The following is a 14696-nucleotide window of genomic DNA, read 5'->3' on the forward strand; positions in this document are numbered from 1 at the left end:
GGTTCATTATTTGTCATTATTTCCCCCTTCGTGTTGGTCACCTTTGTTTGGATGCTACCTCGTACCTGTTGTTGGATTCTTGTTTTTGTTCAGCTTTTCTTTAATAAAGCTCGCCTTTTGTTTCATTTTGAAACCTGCTTCCTCCTCAATCTGCATTTGGGTCCTATTTTTCCCCAACCCTGACCGAACCAACCAACCAAGAATGGACCCAGCAGACAGTTTGTACGAGGTAAAGTACAATTTGACATGCTTGAGGAATGACTTTAGATATGCCTCCAGTAGTGAAGAGAGGCAGTCAGTTATTTCTGCGGCAAGGTCCATCAGGAGTCTGGCACCTGGTGGAATGCTCTCATTGAACATTATTAGGTTAATGTGAGAGATAAGTTAAAGTAACGTGGTTGTGAAGCATCAAATAGAGGAGGCCTCTCTGCGGGGTTGAGTTTTTGAACATTAGTTGTGTGTTTCCCTAAAGTCTAACAGAGAGAGACTCCCTCTGGTGGATGTTGGGTAGTATGTGTTGTCTTTGCTCCAGAGGTTTTTGTACAGAGTGTTGGTGTTCCTGTCACTGTGGGCTGCAGAGCACAGTAGAACACAGCAGAGTCTGTCACTGCAGCAGAGGAGATGATCAAATTGATTCGGTTTGACTTCACTGTAATCTTCAGTCCAGGGATTGGGTTAGTTCCTACAGCGCCAGAAGCCGAGTGTGAGATGAGGAACTCTGGTGGTTCTCCAGGATATTGTCGATACCAGAAGTAATAATCAGCATTAGATCCAGCTTTGTAGGACAGAGTAACAGAGCTGCCTTCTGGACTGAACTCTTCTGTTTTGACTGGAGTCAGATCTGCACAGCTGACGCCTGAGGGAAAGATTAACTCTGTTATTTCATGTTATAAAAGTTTTAGCAAAACCACACTCAGAAAGCATTGACACTGATGTTTAATCCAGAGTGTAACTAACCGGATAAGATTGCAAACAACATCAGAGAAAATGGTGAGTTCTGCAGGGACAGCATGTTGAATGAAGGTGATGATGGTCTGTGTTGAACTCTGGTGAATATGGAAGTTCCTCTCTCTTCTATAGTTCAGGAACATCTTAGCTCCTCCCTGAATCTCTCTGTCTCCTCTTAGATCTGTATTTCACTTCTCTCAGTTACACTTCCTCCTGGGTAACAGGTCCAAAGGCAGTCTATAAATAAAAAAAGTCAGAGGACCTAGTATTGAACCCTGTGGTACACCACAATTAATCACAGACCAACAGAGAAATTTATTTTATAAAGATAAGAAAAAAAGCAATCAAAACTGAAGTCCTTGATGTGTACCAGTTTATTGAGAGAGATGATTTAAAGTGTTTGATCAGTTAGTAATAAAAAACGTAGCAATAACAATGACTTGCGTTAATGTAAAGTCAGATTAGTGAGAGGTGTTTCATCTAGAGAGAAATCTGTTTAAAAGGATCTTAATCTAATATGAATGTTGCTTCATCACTCAATATTTAAAAGGTCTTGAACACCACAAAACAAGCTGCTGTTCCAATAGAACCTATGATCACATTGTGCTCAGAGATTAACTGAAACCAATGAGAAAGTGAGAGGACCTAGGATTGAACCCTGTGGTACACCACGTGCAATCACAGAAAAACTTATTTTAAGTTCATGGAGACTACTTACTTTTATTTCAACGTGTGATAAAAGGACAGATTCAAAGGTTGAGTTAAACATTTGAACCTGTGGATGTGAATCAAAAGCAATCCATGTTTTTGTATACTAGTGAAATGTACATACAGTATCATTCAAATGATCAAGCAGGTAAATGGCATTACTGTATGATCACAAACTATTGATGTTTGTCAGAGAGAGACTCCCTCTGGTGGATGTTGATCAGTATTGTGTTGTCTGTGCTCCAGAGGTTTTTGTACAGAGTGTTGGTGCTTCCTGTCACTGTGGGCCTCACAGCACAGTAGTACACAGCAGAGTCTGTCTCTTTAGCTGAGATGATCTCCAGATCAACTCGTTTCTCTGTTTTGTCAATGTGAGCAGAGAAATCAGATTCAGTGGGATGGATCCCTCCTGCCTCTGTGATGTAGAGCAGGAACTCTGGTCTGGATCTCTGGTATTGTCGGTACCACTGGATATTGTAGATAGCCCCCTCATATTTACATGTCAGGCTGATGTTTCTGCCCTCTGCAACATGTTCTTCACTTCTTTCTGGCTTTATGCTGTTCATGGAGCCCAGGGCTGCAAAATGAGAATTACTCACGTCAGTTAGTCTGCAGGAGAATTTAACATTAAGAGACTCATCTTTGATCAGTTTGAGATAAAACATGACCAAATGTCTTCATAGGTCACAGCGGTTGCTGCCTTACACAATCAAACCTCCAGGTATGAAATCTCTGGCTAATACAGCGGGTTGAATGGGAATGAGACTTTATCTCTGTCCCAACACTCACCTATGAAGAGAGAGAAGAGTAAACAGAGGTAAAGCAACATGTCTTTGGAGATGTTGAAGTCACACAGTCAGCAGATGAGTTCTCCTCCTGCAGAAGTGAAGCAGGAAACAGCCCTCTCTGCTGCTCAGCCCTTCTCCTCAACATCAGATGATTGTGCTTTTAGTTCCTCAAAACATCTCACAGCTCATCTCATTGGTTGGATATAAACATCAGTGGGCGGGGCCAGAGAATCATTTTTACTGGTTTTAAGCCATCAAAGTACTTTTCTCATATTTAAACATTTAGTTCTCTGTGTGTTTCACACTGACTCATACATTGAAATGTACAAAAACATAGCAATAAACAATGACAGGGGTTAAGGTGAAGTCAGATTAGTGAGAGGTGTTTCGTCGAGAAATAAATCTGCTTAAAAATATCTTAAATCTAATGAGAATATTGATTCACTGGTGTCATTTAAAAGGTCTTGAACACCACAACACAAGCTGCTGTTCCAATATGATATGATCAGATTGTGCTCAGAGTTTAACTGAATCCAATGACAAAGTGAGAGGACCTAGGAATTGAACCCTGTGGTACACCACGTGAAATCACTGACTGACAGAAAAAATGAGGACACTTATTTTAATTGCTAACAAAGCACTTATATACTAACAAAGGACTGGCTTATCTAAAGTCAGTTCAGTAGCACTTGAAACGTTTTGGCTCTATGAAACCTGATGTACTTATATGATTCTGTTTTCTTCAAGTTTGTATCTTCTTGGAAGTCGAGTGGATGTCGAGGAAGATGGCTGCTTAAATTCGTGGCTCCGGCGCCATCACCATTTATTTTGCTTAAATATCCCACTATCAGTGATACTTTTTATCTCAATCACGAGTTATTAGTCCCAATAGTCATCTGTTACATTTAAACATGCCGAATACCAAAAATCTCCCAAAAACCGTAGTTAATGCAACTCAACAACACCTGGTTCTCCAGGCTAATGCTAGCCCGAAGCCTGCGAATATCTCACCGGACATGTCGGTGTTGAACTCAGCTGCTACTGAGCCTACCAACACCGCGATTTTCGAGCTTCTTCAAAATCTATCTGAGGACCAAACAAAGCACTTTACTGACCTTCGGTGAAGCGTGAAGTTCAGTTACGCTGTCTGCCTGGATGGAAACCTCCGACCCGCGGGGCGTATACGTAGACCATAGATTTTGGACTGCCTTTTTCTTTCTACATTTATTTGTTTCATTCTTTTATTATGCACTGACCATATATGTAGACTGGCAAGTCTTTCTCTTGTATTCCTAGGCCAAGCATAATTTGTCCTGTGTGAATGTGTGGGCTGCGTGTGTGGTTGTCGTGCTGGCGGGGATTGTGGGTGTCTATTATGTATGGAAAGCCCAAAGAGCCATAATTGTGCATCCGTGCTCGCGGGTGTATGGTTGGCGTGGTGGCCGCGCATGGCCTGTGTTTGTGCCTATATACGCGGGATGGAGTTAAGAGTGTACGGACGCTGATGTAAATAGGCTTGGTGGGAGAGTGCTGGTGAGAGTGTATGCATGTGGGTGTTGGGCAGGCTGTATGGCTGGCGTATCTCGACATTCCATGTCAAAGTGGTACAAACTATTATCTCATTGTATCTCTTGTTTCGTTTATTTCACATGCTCTTACGTTACTTGCCCACATTTTAATTTTTCTCTTGATTATTTGATGTTATTGTAACCCACTCAAATAATGCAGTGAGTTTTTCACCTTGTAATAAACAGCAGCTCCCACTCGGGGCAGCAGAGTCTGCATATGAGGGAGGAGAGGAAGAGCAGGCCAGGTGTGGGTGTTAATGAAGCTCAATGTGTGTGTGTGTGTGTGTGTGTGTGTGTGTGTGTGTGTGTGTGTGTGTGTGTGTGTGTGTGTGTGTGTGTGTGTGTGTGTGTGTGTGTGTGTGTGTGTGTGTGTGTGTGTGTGTGTGTGTGTGTGTGTGTGTGTGTGTGTGTGTGTGTGTGTGTGTGTGTGTGTGTGTGTGTGTGTGTGTGTGTGTGTGTGTGTGTGTGTGTGTGTGTGTGTGTGTGTGTGTGTGTTTTTGGAGCTGCAGTTTTTGTCTTTCCTCACCAGAGAAAGGATTCTAAAGGATTCCACTCTCCAGAAAAAGGACTGAAGGTCATTGGATTACCAGACAGAGAAACTACAGACTACCCGGGTTCGATCATTGTTGTTTTGTCCATGATAGCAGACTGGGTTTCACTGGGGTGGGTGAGGGGTTTGTGAAAGCGTTGTATGAATGTTTAATAAAATGCCGGCTATATTAATTTAATATTGTTTTTTCTATTTATATTATCTTCTACTCCTCATTGAAAGCAACCTAGTAGATAGAAGTGTTTCATTATTATGGATCTTTTGCATGTGTGCTGATGACTCACTACGCTGACGCGTTGCTCAGCAGCTCGTTACATCATTGTCTAGCAATGAACAGATATCACCTGATCTAATGGTTGGTGATGGTGCTGCCCCTCTTAGGCAGTTAGAGTTCCAAGATTTGAGTTCTTTGTCAGTTAAGGACTTATCAGGAATGTTGAGGAGGGACATATCTCCTCACCTTTCTTGGGTTGTATTGAGTTTGTTTATGTTTTATGTTTTTCTTTTTGGGGAAGGTTTATTTTGGGATCCAGATCACCATATCCTGCTTGTTGAGGTGACTATACTTTATATTGTATTCTTACACTACTCTACTTATGACTATCTCAATTTGATTTCCATTAATGCCAGGGGACTCAATATCCCACATAAAAGGACCACTATTTTAGGATGTTTGCATTAGAGAAATATTGACTTTGCCATGAGACAGGAATCAACATTTACTCCGCAAGGATGCGGCCCGCTTTGCAAATAGGCTCCATCACCCTATTGTCTTTTTCGTCTGCTCCTACGAAGACCAAGGGTGTGATGATAGTTTGTAGGCGCAAGCTGAAATTTGATCTGATCGGCTCTTGGGCGGACAAAGAGGGGAGACTGGCCATTGCCAAGATTCGTCTGGACGGGCAGAATATAGCATTGATTTCTGCTCCCAACACTTTTGAGGCTGGCTTTTACGACCAATTAACCAGAACAGGATCTCACAGGCTTTCGTCTGGTTATGGGCGCAGGTTTAAATGCAGCATGGGATAGCAACATGGATAGAACGGGTGGGGCAGAGAGTAGAGACCAACGTCTCGCTTCTGATGCGTTACGCCGGTGGGCGGCCCAAACAAATATGATAGACATCTGGCGTGTGACGAATCCCTCCATAAAAGATTACTCTTTTTTTCTCAGGTAGACATAAATCCTTTTCTAGGATAGATTTTCTCTTTGCGTCCAAAGATCTATTTCATAATGTTCGGAAGGCTTTCTATATACCAGTTACATGGACTGATCACAAACCCATCTACGGTTCTGTCACACTTAGGGCTGTCCCCACTAGAGCTCCCAGATGGCGTTTTAACTCCTCACTGCTGCGTGACGAAACATACAAGTCTCAGTTTGAAACTAACCTCCGCGAGTTTTTGGGGTTCAACAAGGGGTCAGTGTCTGACCCGAGACTTTTGTGGGAGGCAACAAAGGGCTTTATTAGAAGCAACACCACTCTGTACGCATCCACCCGAAACAAATTGGAAGCATTAGAACTAAAGTATGCTGCTCTCGATGCTAACTTCCAACACCATCACAGCGCTTCTGTTGCTCTCCAAAAAGACCTGATCAAAAAAGAAATGAATTCTCTCCTCAGACGCCGTTCAGAATTTCTTGTGCACAGAACCAGACAGACGTACTACTTCCACTCCGCCAGACCTAGCCACCTGCTGGCCTCGAGGCTTCGGACCAATGAACATGTTGCTAATATTTTCAGTGTTAAATCTATAGATGGCACTGTTCTAACCGATCCCAAGAGCGTGAACACCAGCTTTGTTTCTTTCTACAAGGATCTGTACAGTTCGGAGAGTGGCTTTGTCCAGTCTGAATGCGATGATTTTTTTAATAATATCCAAATGGAATCTCTTTCTGTCAGCGACTCTGAAAATCTGAATGCCCCCATCACACACCACGAAATTGAGAAAGCAGTAATGGCCATGCGTAAGGGCAGGTCGCCAGGCCCAGATGGTATTCCACCCGAATTCTATCTCACCTTTTGGCCCTTGCTCGGCCCCTTGCTTGTAGAGATGATATTATTTTCTATTAAGGAGGGTTCATTTTTGAGAGACGTCAACACTGCCCTGTTATCCTTGCTTCTTAAAAAAGGCAAGGATCCGACAGAGTGTGCTAGTTACTGGCCCCTCTCACTCTTAAACACTGACGTAAAGATCTATGCCAAAGTGCTGGCTAGGCGCCTTCAGTCTCACATGACGAATCTAGTACATAGCGATCAGACAGGCTTCATCAAATCCAGGCTTGCCGCTGACAATGAAAGGAGGCTATTACACATCATAGATGGGGCCCAACATCTACCTTCCCCAGCTGCAGTTCTCTCACTTGATGCGATGAAGGCCTTTGACCGCCGAGAATGGCCCTTTTTGTGCTCGGTACTCGGGGCAATGGGCTTTGGCGCCCCTTTTATTAACATGGTCAAGGTGCGATAAAAAAAACCAACAGCTATAGTGCTTATAGGCAAGGTATGCTCCCCATCTTTTGCTATCTCGAGAGGATCAAGGCTGTCCGCTAAGCCCCTTGCTATTTGCGCTGTCACTTGAGCCGCTGGCACAGACCATTCGTCAGTCACCCACGTTATGCCCAATCTCTATTAATGGTACGCATCATCATCTTTCGTTATATGCTGATGATGTGCTATTGTATTTGGGCAATGCTGTACAATGTATCCCAAGAATACTGTCTATTGTCGCTCGATATGGTCAGCTTTCTGGGTTTAAGATAAATTGGCAGAAATCTGCTTTGATGCCACTGAACCAGGCAATGAGCAATGCTCCATCCATCTATCCCAGTTGTCAAAACTTTGACATACCTGGGGATAGACGTTTTTCCTATTGCGCAGTGTCGTTGCAGGTTCGGCCCCATTGTATCACAATTGCTGTCTGATGATTGGTGGCCATCCCATTCAGTTTCCTCAGTGGAAAATGAGAGGGGTTCATATACTGGGGAACGTCTATGGAGATGAAGGTCTGTGTTCGTTTCAGGAGCTGCGTACAGAATTTGATTTACCTCGTTCCTCCTTTTTATTTTATTTACAGTTGAGGTTGGCTTTAAGGGCTAGCGGTGTTCCATTGCAAAGTCCTCTCTCACCACACCCGCTGCATAACATTCTACACTCCACTAGAGGTACAAGTGGCCTTGTTTCCAAACTTTACTGGTTCAATTCACAACACGCTTATAGACCCCTGGCGTCTATAAGCCGATGTCCCAGATCTGGATCCAGAGTTTGATTGGGATGAAGTCTGGTCCATTATACTAATAGCTTCTAGGAATCCTGACCACCAGCACATACATTATAATGTCACTCATAGAGTTTACCTTACGCCTAGGAAGCTTTGTTTAATGAAAATAATTGCTCATCCAAATTGCACTCTATGCTATTGGTACTTATCTACGTATGTTCTGGGAATGTCCGCTAGGGGCCAGATTCTGGGAGATGGTTGCCTCCAATGGTGTAGTGGGCGTTGGACGTGGGGGTACGCCGTACCCCCACTTATTTGAAGGATGATTTTTTTTTAACAGTCTAATAAATATAAAATCATTGCCAGTGTTATCAGTTGCAAGTGTGTATTTGTTGTAATAATGACGAAAACATAATAGACAGATTTCACAGTAATTATAATAAAAACGTATCTCAAGCTTTTATGCAACTTGATTTGGTGTGTGTGTGTGTGTGTGTGTGTGTGTGTGTGTGTGTGTGTGTGTGTGTGTGTGTGTGTGTGTGTGTGTGTGTGTGTGTGTGTGTGTGTGTGTGTGTGTGTGTGTGTGTGTGTGTGTGTGTGTGTGTGTGTGTGTGTGTGTGTGTGTGTGTGTGTGTGTGTGTGTGTGTGTGTGTGTGTGTGTCACGAGCGCGTCCATAGTGGGTTTAACCCTGACCAAAAGGCGAGCACTATTAGCCGGGCTTACAGCAGCAAAACAATTGGTTGCGACTCAGTGGAAGCCTCCCCATTCCCTCTCACGTAAGGTCTGGGTTCTAACATATCTAGACATATCGTATCTAGAAGTGTCGACAGCCCGGGTACACGGGACAAAGGAGTCAACAATAGAGATGTGGACTTCGCTCATTGTGAACCTCAAGAGCATATTAGGATAACTATCTAATGGGGATGGTGATCTGGATGGGTCGGGCGTGGGTGGGCGGGTTAGGGACGTCACTGGGTTTTGTTTCTTTCTTTAGTTTTGTGCTGTTTTTGTACTCTATTGCATTTTATGTTATTGATTACATTTAAAAAATGTGATCAAAAAAAAAATGTGTATCTTCTTGGTCGAATGCATTGTAAGTCGCTTTGGATACAAGCGTCAGCTAAATGCAATGTAATGTAATGTTGAGTTCATTAAGACTACTTAATTGTATGTTAACCTGTGGTGAAAGGCCAGATTCACTGCCTGAGTTAATGATTTGAACCTGTGGATGTGAATCAAAGGCATTCCATGTGTTTGTTTAGTGTGCAGCTGCTCCTCACCTGTGGGATTCCCTCCCAGACCACCTGAGGACTCCACAGACCACTGCGCCTTCAGGAAAGGCCTAAAAACCTTTCTTTTTAAAAAAGCTTTTGATTAAACTTTTGTTTATTTTTTATTATAATTATGCCTCCTGTAGCACCTTGGGTTTGCTGTTAGTGATGAAAGGTGCTTCACAAATTGAATGTATTATTATTATTATTAGTAGTAGGGAACAATTGTTCATACATTTCACACCGTCAAGCAGGTAAACTACATTACTGTATCATCACAAACTATTGGTGTTTGTCAGAGAGGCGCCCTCTGGTGGATGTTGGGCAGTACTGTGTTGTCTGTGCTCCAGAGGTTTTTGTACAGAGTGTTGGTGCTTCCTGTCACTGTGGGCCTCAGAGCACAGTAGTACACAGCAGAGTCTGTCACTGCAGCAGAGGAGATCTGCAGATCCACTCGTTGCTTTCCTTCAGACAGGTCAGTGAAGAACCTGGTGTCCGATCCAAGTGATTCTGCTTTCTTTGTGAAACTAAGCCCTGAGATAGACAGGAGGAACTCTGGTGGTTCTCCTGGATGTTGTCGATACCAGAAGAAATAATCACCACCAGCTGTTTGTTCGGAGTATCTGTAGGACAGAGTAACAGAGCTGCCTTCTGGACTGAACTCTTCTGTTTTGACTGGAGTCAGATCTGCACAGCTGACGCCTGAGGGAAAGATTAACTCTGTTATTTCATGTTATAAAAGTCATTTTAGCAAAACCACACTCAGAAAGCAAGAGTGCAACAAACCTGATAAGATTGCAAAACATATCAGAGAAAAGGCAGAGTTCTGCAGGGACAGCATGTTGAATGAAGGTGATGATGATGGTCTGTGTTGAACTCTGGTGAATATGGAAGTTCCTCTCTCTTCTATAGTTCAGGAACATCTTAGCTCCTCCCTGAATCTCTCCGTCTCCTCTTAGATCTGTGTTTCACTTCTCTCAGTTACACTTCCTCCTGGGTGACAGATCCAAAGGCAGTCTATAAATAAAAAGTCAGAGGACCTAGGATTGAACCCTGTGGTACACCACGATTAATCACAGACCAACAGAGAATGGAATTTTTAAAGATTAAAAAAAAGGTAATCAAAACTGAAGTCCTTGATGTGTACCAGTTAATTGAGAGAGGTGATTTAAAGTGTGATAAGTCAGTGAAAAAAAACGTACTAATAAGAATGACGGGCATTAACGTGAAGTCAGATTAGTGAGAGGTGTTTCATCTAGAGAGAAATCTGTTTAAAATTGTTTGTAGCCTTTGTTGAACCAGGTGAAGCCCCTTGAGATCAAAAGATCTCTTTTTAAAGGGTGACCTGCAGGACATTAGTTTCACATGTAACATAGAAACAACAGAACAACAATAAGGAAGACATACAACATAATGTACAGGGTACAGTTTACAAAACTCTGTTCACAGTGACAGGTACCATGAGTATCAAACAGCATGGCACCCAGCCGAGTTTCAAAGTGATGCAGGGGAACCAAAGCGCTCAGTTTCAAACAGGTTTGCAGACTGTTCCAAGTCAGTGGAGCTGCTCATCTGAAAGCTTTCTTCCCTCAGACAGTCCGAGCACTTGGAACATTCAATAAAACAACATAATGAGATCTCAGGCAATACGTACTTTCAATTCGTCGAAAGATCAGAGAGCAGATATAAAAAGGTAGTTTACCCAGCATGGCTTTATAGATGAACATGTACCAATGACTGAGCCTCCGTACAGAGAGTGAAGGCAGACCTGCCTTGGCATACAGGGTACAGTGATGAGTGAGTGCTTTACAGTTAGTCACACATCTCAGAGCGCTGTGATACGCAGCATCTAACTGGACCAGGCAATGGGCAGGTGCATTCATATAGACCAGATCCCCAGAGTCCAGCACAGGTAAAAAGGTCACAGAGCCTTTTCCTGGCTTCAAATGAGAAACAGGACTTGTTCCTGTAGAAGAAACCTAGCCTAACCCTCAATTAATGTAAAGTCAGATTAGTGAGAGGTGTTTCATCTAGAGAGAAATATGTTTAAAATGATCTTAATCTAATAAGAATGTTGCTTCATCACTCAATATTTAAAAGGTCTTGAATACCACAACACACGCTGCTGTTCCAATAGCACATATCATCACATTGTGCTCGGAGATTAACTGAATCCAATGAGAAAGTGAGAGGACCTAGGATTGAACCCTGTGGTACACCACATTAAGTCACAGACTCAAAGAAAAACTTATTTTAAGTTCATGGAGACTACTTACTTTTATTTCAACCTGTGATAAAAGGACAGATTCAAAGGTTGAGTTAAACATTTGAACCTGTGGATGTGAATCAAAGGCAGTACATGTTTTTGCATAATAGTGAAATGTACATACAGTATCATTCAAATGATCAAGCAGGTAAATGACATTACTGTATGATCACAAACTATTGATGTTTGTCAGAGAGAGACTCCCTCTGGTGGATGTTGATCAGTATTGTGTTGTCTTTGCTCCAGAGGTTTTTGTACAGAGTGTTGGTGCTTCCTGTCACTGTGGGCTGCAGAGCACAGTAGTACACAGCAGAGTCTGTCACTGCAGCAGAGGAGATCTGCAGATCCACTCGTTGCTTTCCTTCAGACAGGTCAGTGAAGAACCTGGTGTCCGATCCAAGTGATTCTGCTTTGCTTGTGAAATTAAGCCCTGAGATAGACAGGAGGAACTCTGGTGGTTCTCCTGGATGTTGTCGATACCAGAAGAAATAATCACCACCAGCTGTTTGTTCGGAGTATCTGTAGGACAGAGTAACAGAGCTGCCTTCTGGACTGAACTCTTCTGTTTTGACTGGAGTCAGATCTGCACAGCTGGCGCCTGAGGGAAAGATTAACTCTGTTATTTCATGTTATAAAAGTCATTTTAGCAAAACCACACTCAGAAAGCAAGAGTGTAACAAACCTGATAAGATTGCAAAACATATCAGAGAAAAGGCAGAGTTCTGCAGGGACAGCATGTTGAATGAAGGTGGTGATGATGGTCTGTGTTGAACTCTGGTGAATATGGAAGTTCCTCTCTATTCTATAGTTCAAGAACATCTTAGCTCCTCCCTGAATCTCTCTTTCTCCTCTTAGGTCTATATTTCACTTCTCTCAGTTTTCTTTTTCATTTCATCACGTGTGTGTCCCAGGATGGAGCCTTGAGGTACACCACAGGTCATATTCGTCCACTCAAATGTTGAGTTACCTATAGAAACAAAGTGTTTTCTGTCCTTTAGGATTCAGACCAGTGCCCGAGTCCCACCCAGTTTTCCAGTCGGTCTAGTAATATGTTGTGGTCAGATTCAAATGCAGCGCTGAGATCTAATAATACTGACAGTGTCAGGGTTTGAGTTTTTGTGTGTCTAGTTTTGGGGTTATTTTGCTGTTCTGTCCTCCCTGTCGTTAGTTTCCCTGGTGTGTCTAATTGTCTGATTGTGTTCACCTGTTGCCCTTGTGTTTCTCCTCCCCTGCCCAGCTGTTTCTCGTCTCGTGATTACCCCTCCCTGTATTTAGTCTTGTCTCTTCCTGTGTTCAGTGTTGGTTCATTATTTGTCATTATTTCCCCCTTCGTGTTGGTCACCTTTGTTTGGATGCTACCTCGTACCTGTTGTTGGATTCTTGTTTTTGTTCAGCTTTTCTTTAATAAAGCTCGCCTTTTGTTTCATTTTGAAACCTGCTTCCTCCTCAATCTGCATTTGGGTCCTATTTTTCCCCAACCCTGACCGAACCAACCAACCAAGAATGGACCCAGCAGACAGTTTGTACGAGGTAAAGTACAATTTGACATGCTTGAGGAATGACTTTAGATATGCCTCCAGTAGTGAAGAGAGGCAGTCAGTTATTTCTGCGGCACGCCAGGAGGTAACCTCAAGGCCCTGGTTGAGGGAGTTGCTACCCGAGTGGGTGGAGGACTTTTTTGGCCGCTTTGAGGTCAAACCTGTTTCCCGGCCTGCTAGCCCCAGGCCTGCTAGCCCCAGGCATGCTAGCCCCCTGCCTCCCAATTCCCAACCTGACACCATACGTCTCGGTGTGTTCCGTCTGGAGTCAACCCCTGCTTCTTCCCCATTTCCTGCTCCTGTCCAGGAGCCGTTCTCGGGGACTCGTCTGGCTTTTCGAGGTCCACAGAGCCTCCAAAAGGCTCCTAAGAGAAGGAGTCGCAAGTCCAGGCTAGCAGGCCGAGCCCCAGAAGCTATGCTTTGGGCTCCAGTACAGGCCCCACCAGCCATGGTTCCGGCTCCAGTACCGGCCCACACAGCCATGGTTCCGGCTCCAGAACCGGCCCACACAGCCATGGTTCCAGCCCCAGTTCTGGCCACAGCAGCCATGGTTCCAGCCCCAGCAGCCATGGTTCCGGACCCAGTTCTGGCACCAGCAGCCATGGTTCAGGCTCCAGAACTGGCCTCAGCAGCCATGGATCCGTGCACCAGTACCAGCCCCAGCAGCAATGTTCCCGTGCTCCATTACCTGGCACACACAGCCAGGGTCCAGGTTCCTGTTCCGTGCCCAACAGCCATGGTTCCGGCTCCAGAACCGGCCCACACAGCCATGGTTCCAGCCCCAGTTCTGGCCACAGCAGCCATGGTTCCAGCCCCAGCAGCCATGGTTCCGGACCCAGTTCTGGCACCAGCAGCCATGGTTCAGGCTCCAGAACTGGCCTCAGCAGCCATGGATCCGTGCACCAGTACCAGCCCCAGCAGCAATGTTCCCGTGCTCCATTACCTGGCACACACAGCCAGGGTCCAGGTTCCTGTTCCGTGCCCAGCAGCCATGGTTCCGGCTCCAGTACCGGCACCAGCAGCAATGTTCCCGGCCCCAGCAGCCATGGTTCAGGCCCTGGTTCTGGCCCCAGCAGCCATAGTCCCTCCTCTAGTCCCCTCTCAAGTCCCTACTTCAGCCCCTTCTCTAGTCCCTTCTCTAGTCCCTCCTCTAGTCCCCTCTCAAGTCTCTACTCAATTCCCCTATTTAGAGACAATGGACGTCCACTCTCGGGAGAGAGACCTCCAGCACGTGTAACTGAAATGGAGACTCAGGTTATTTCACACATCCAGGACAGAGACCGGGGAAATCACCTCTCTGTGGCCCCTCCAAGACCCCCAAAGGACGGACTACAGACCTCCAAAATGTGTCCCTGAAATGGGGACTCTGTTTATTTCACACTTCCAGGAGAGACGACAGGTAAATCCCCTCTCTTTGCCGGCTCGCAGAGCCCTGAAGGATGGACTAGAGACCTCCAGCATGTGTCCCTGAAATGGGGACTCAGGTTATTTCACACATGCAGGACAGAGACCGGGGAAATCACCTCTCGGTGGCCCCTCCAAGACCCCCAAAGGACGGACTAATCACCTCCAGCACGTGTACCTGAAATGGAGACTCAGGTTATTTCACACATGCAGGACAGAGACTGGGGAAATCCCCTCTCGGTGGCCCCTCCAAGACCCCCAAAGGGCGGACTAATGACCGCCAGCATGTGTCCCTGACATGGACACCTCCATAACCTTGCACACCGTGAGTCCCCGGGCCCACGGACTTAAGCACTCCCCCACAGACTAAACCCAGATGATCACACCCTACAGAACCTCATGCCCCTGGTAACCCTAAAAGGGGGGTGGATTT

At 44.8% G+C, this 14696-nt stretch overlaps 2 gene segments (V, D, J or C); both read right to left on the minus strand.

Moving 5' to 3' along the window:
* Positions 1-9350: 9350 nt before the first annotated feature.
* LOC117443378 (T cell receptor alpha variable 12-2-like) lies at positions 9351-9896 on the minus strand. The segment is given in 2 exon segments: positions 9351-9757; positions 9842-9896. Coding segments are annotated over 2 exon segments (462 nt in total).
* Positions 9897-11497: 1601 nt separating this feature from the next.
* Positions 11498-12058, minus strand: LOC117443384 (T cell receptor alpha variable 1-2-like). The segment is given in 2 exon segments: positions 11498-11919; positions 12004-12058. Coding segments are annotated over 2 exon segments (477 nt in total).
* Between the last annotated feature and the right edge of the window lie 2638 nt (positions 12059-14696).

The sequence above is a fragment of the Pseudochaenichthys georgianus genome, unplaced genomic scaffold, assembly GCF_902827115.2.
Source record: "Pseudochaenichthys georgianus unplaced genomic scaffold, fPseGeo1.2 scaffold_597_arrow_ctg1, whole genome shotgun sequence".
Classification (NCBI taxonomy): Eukaryota; Metazoa; Chordata; class Actinopteri; order Perciformes; family Channichthyidae; genus Pseudochaenichthys; species Pseudochaenichthys georgianus.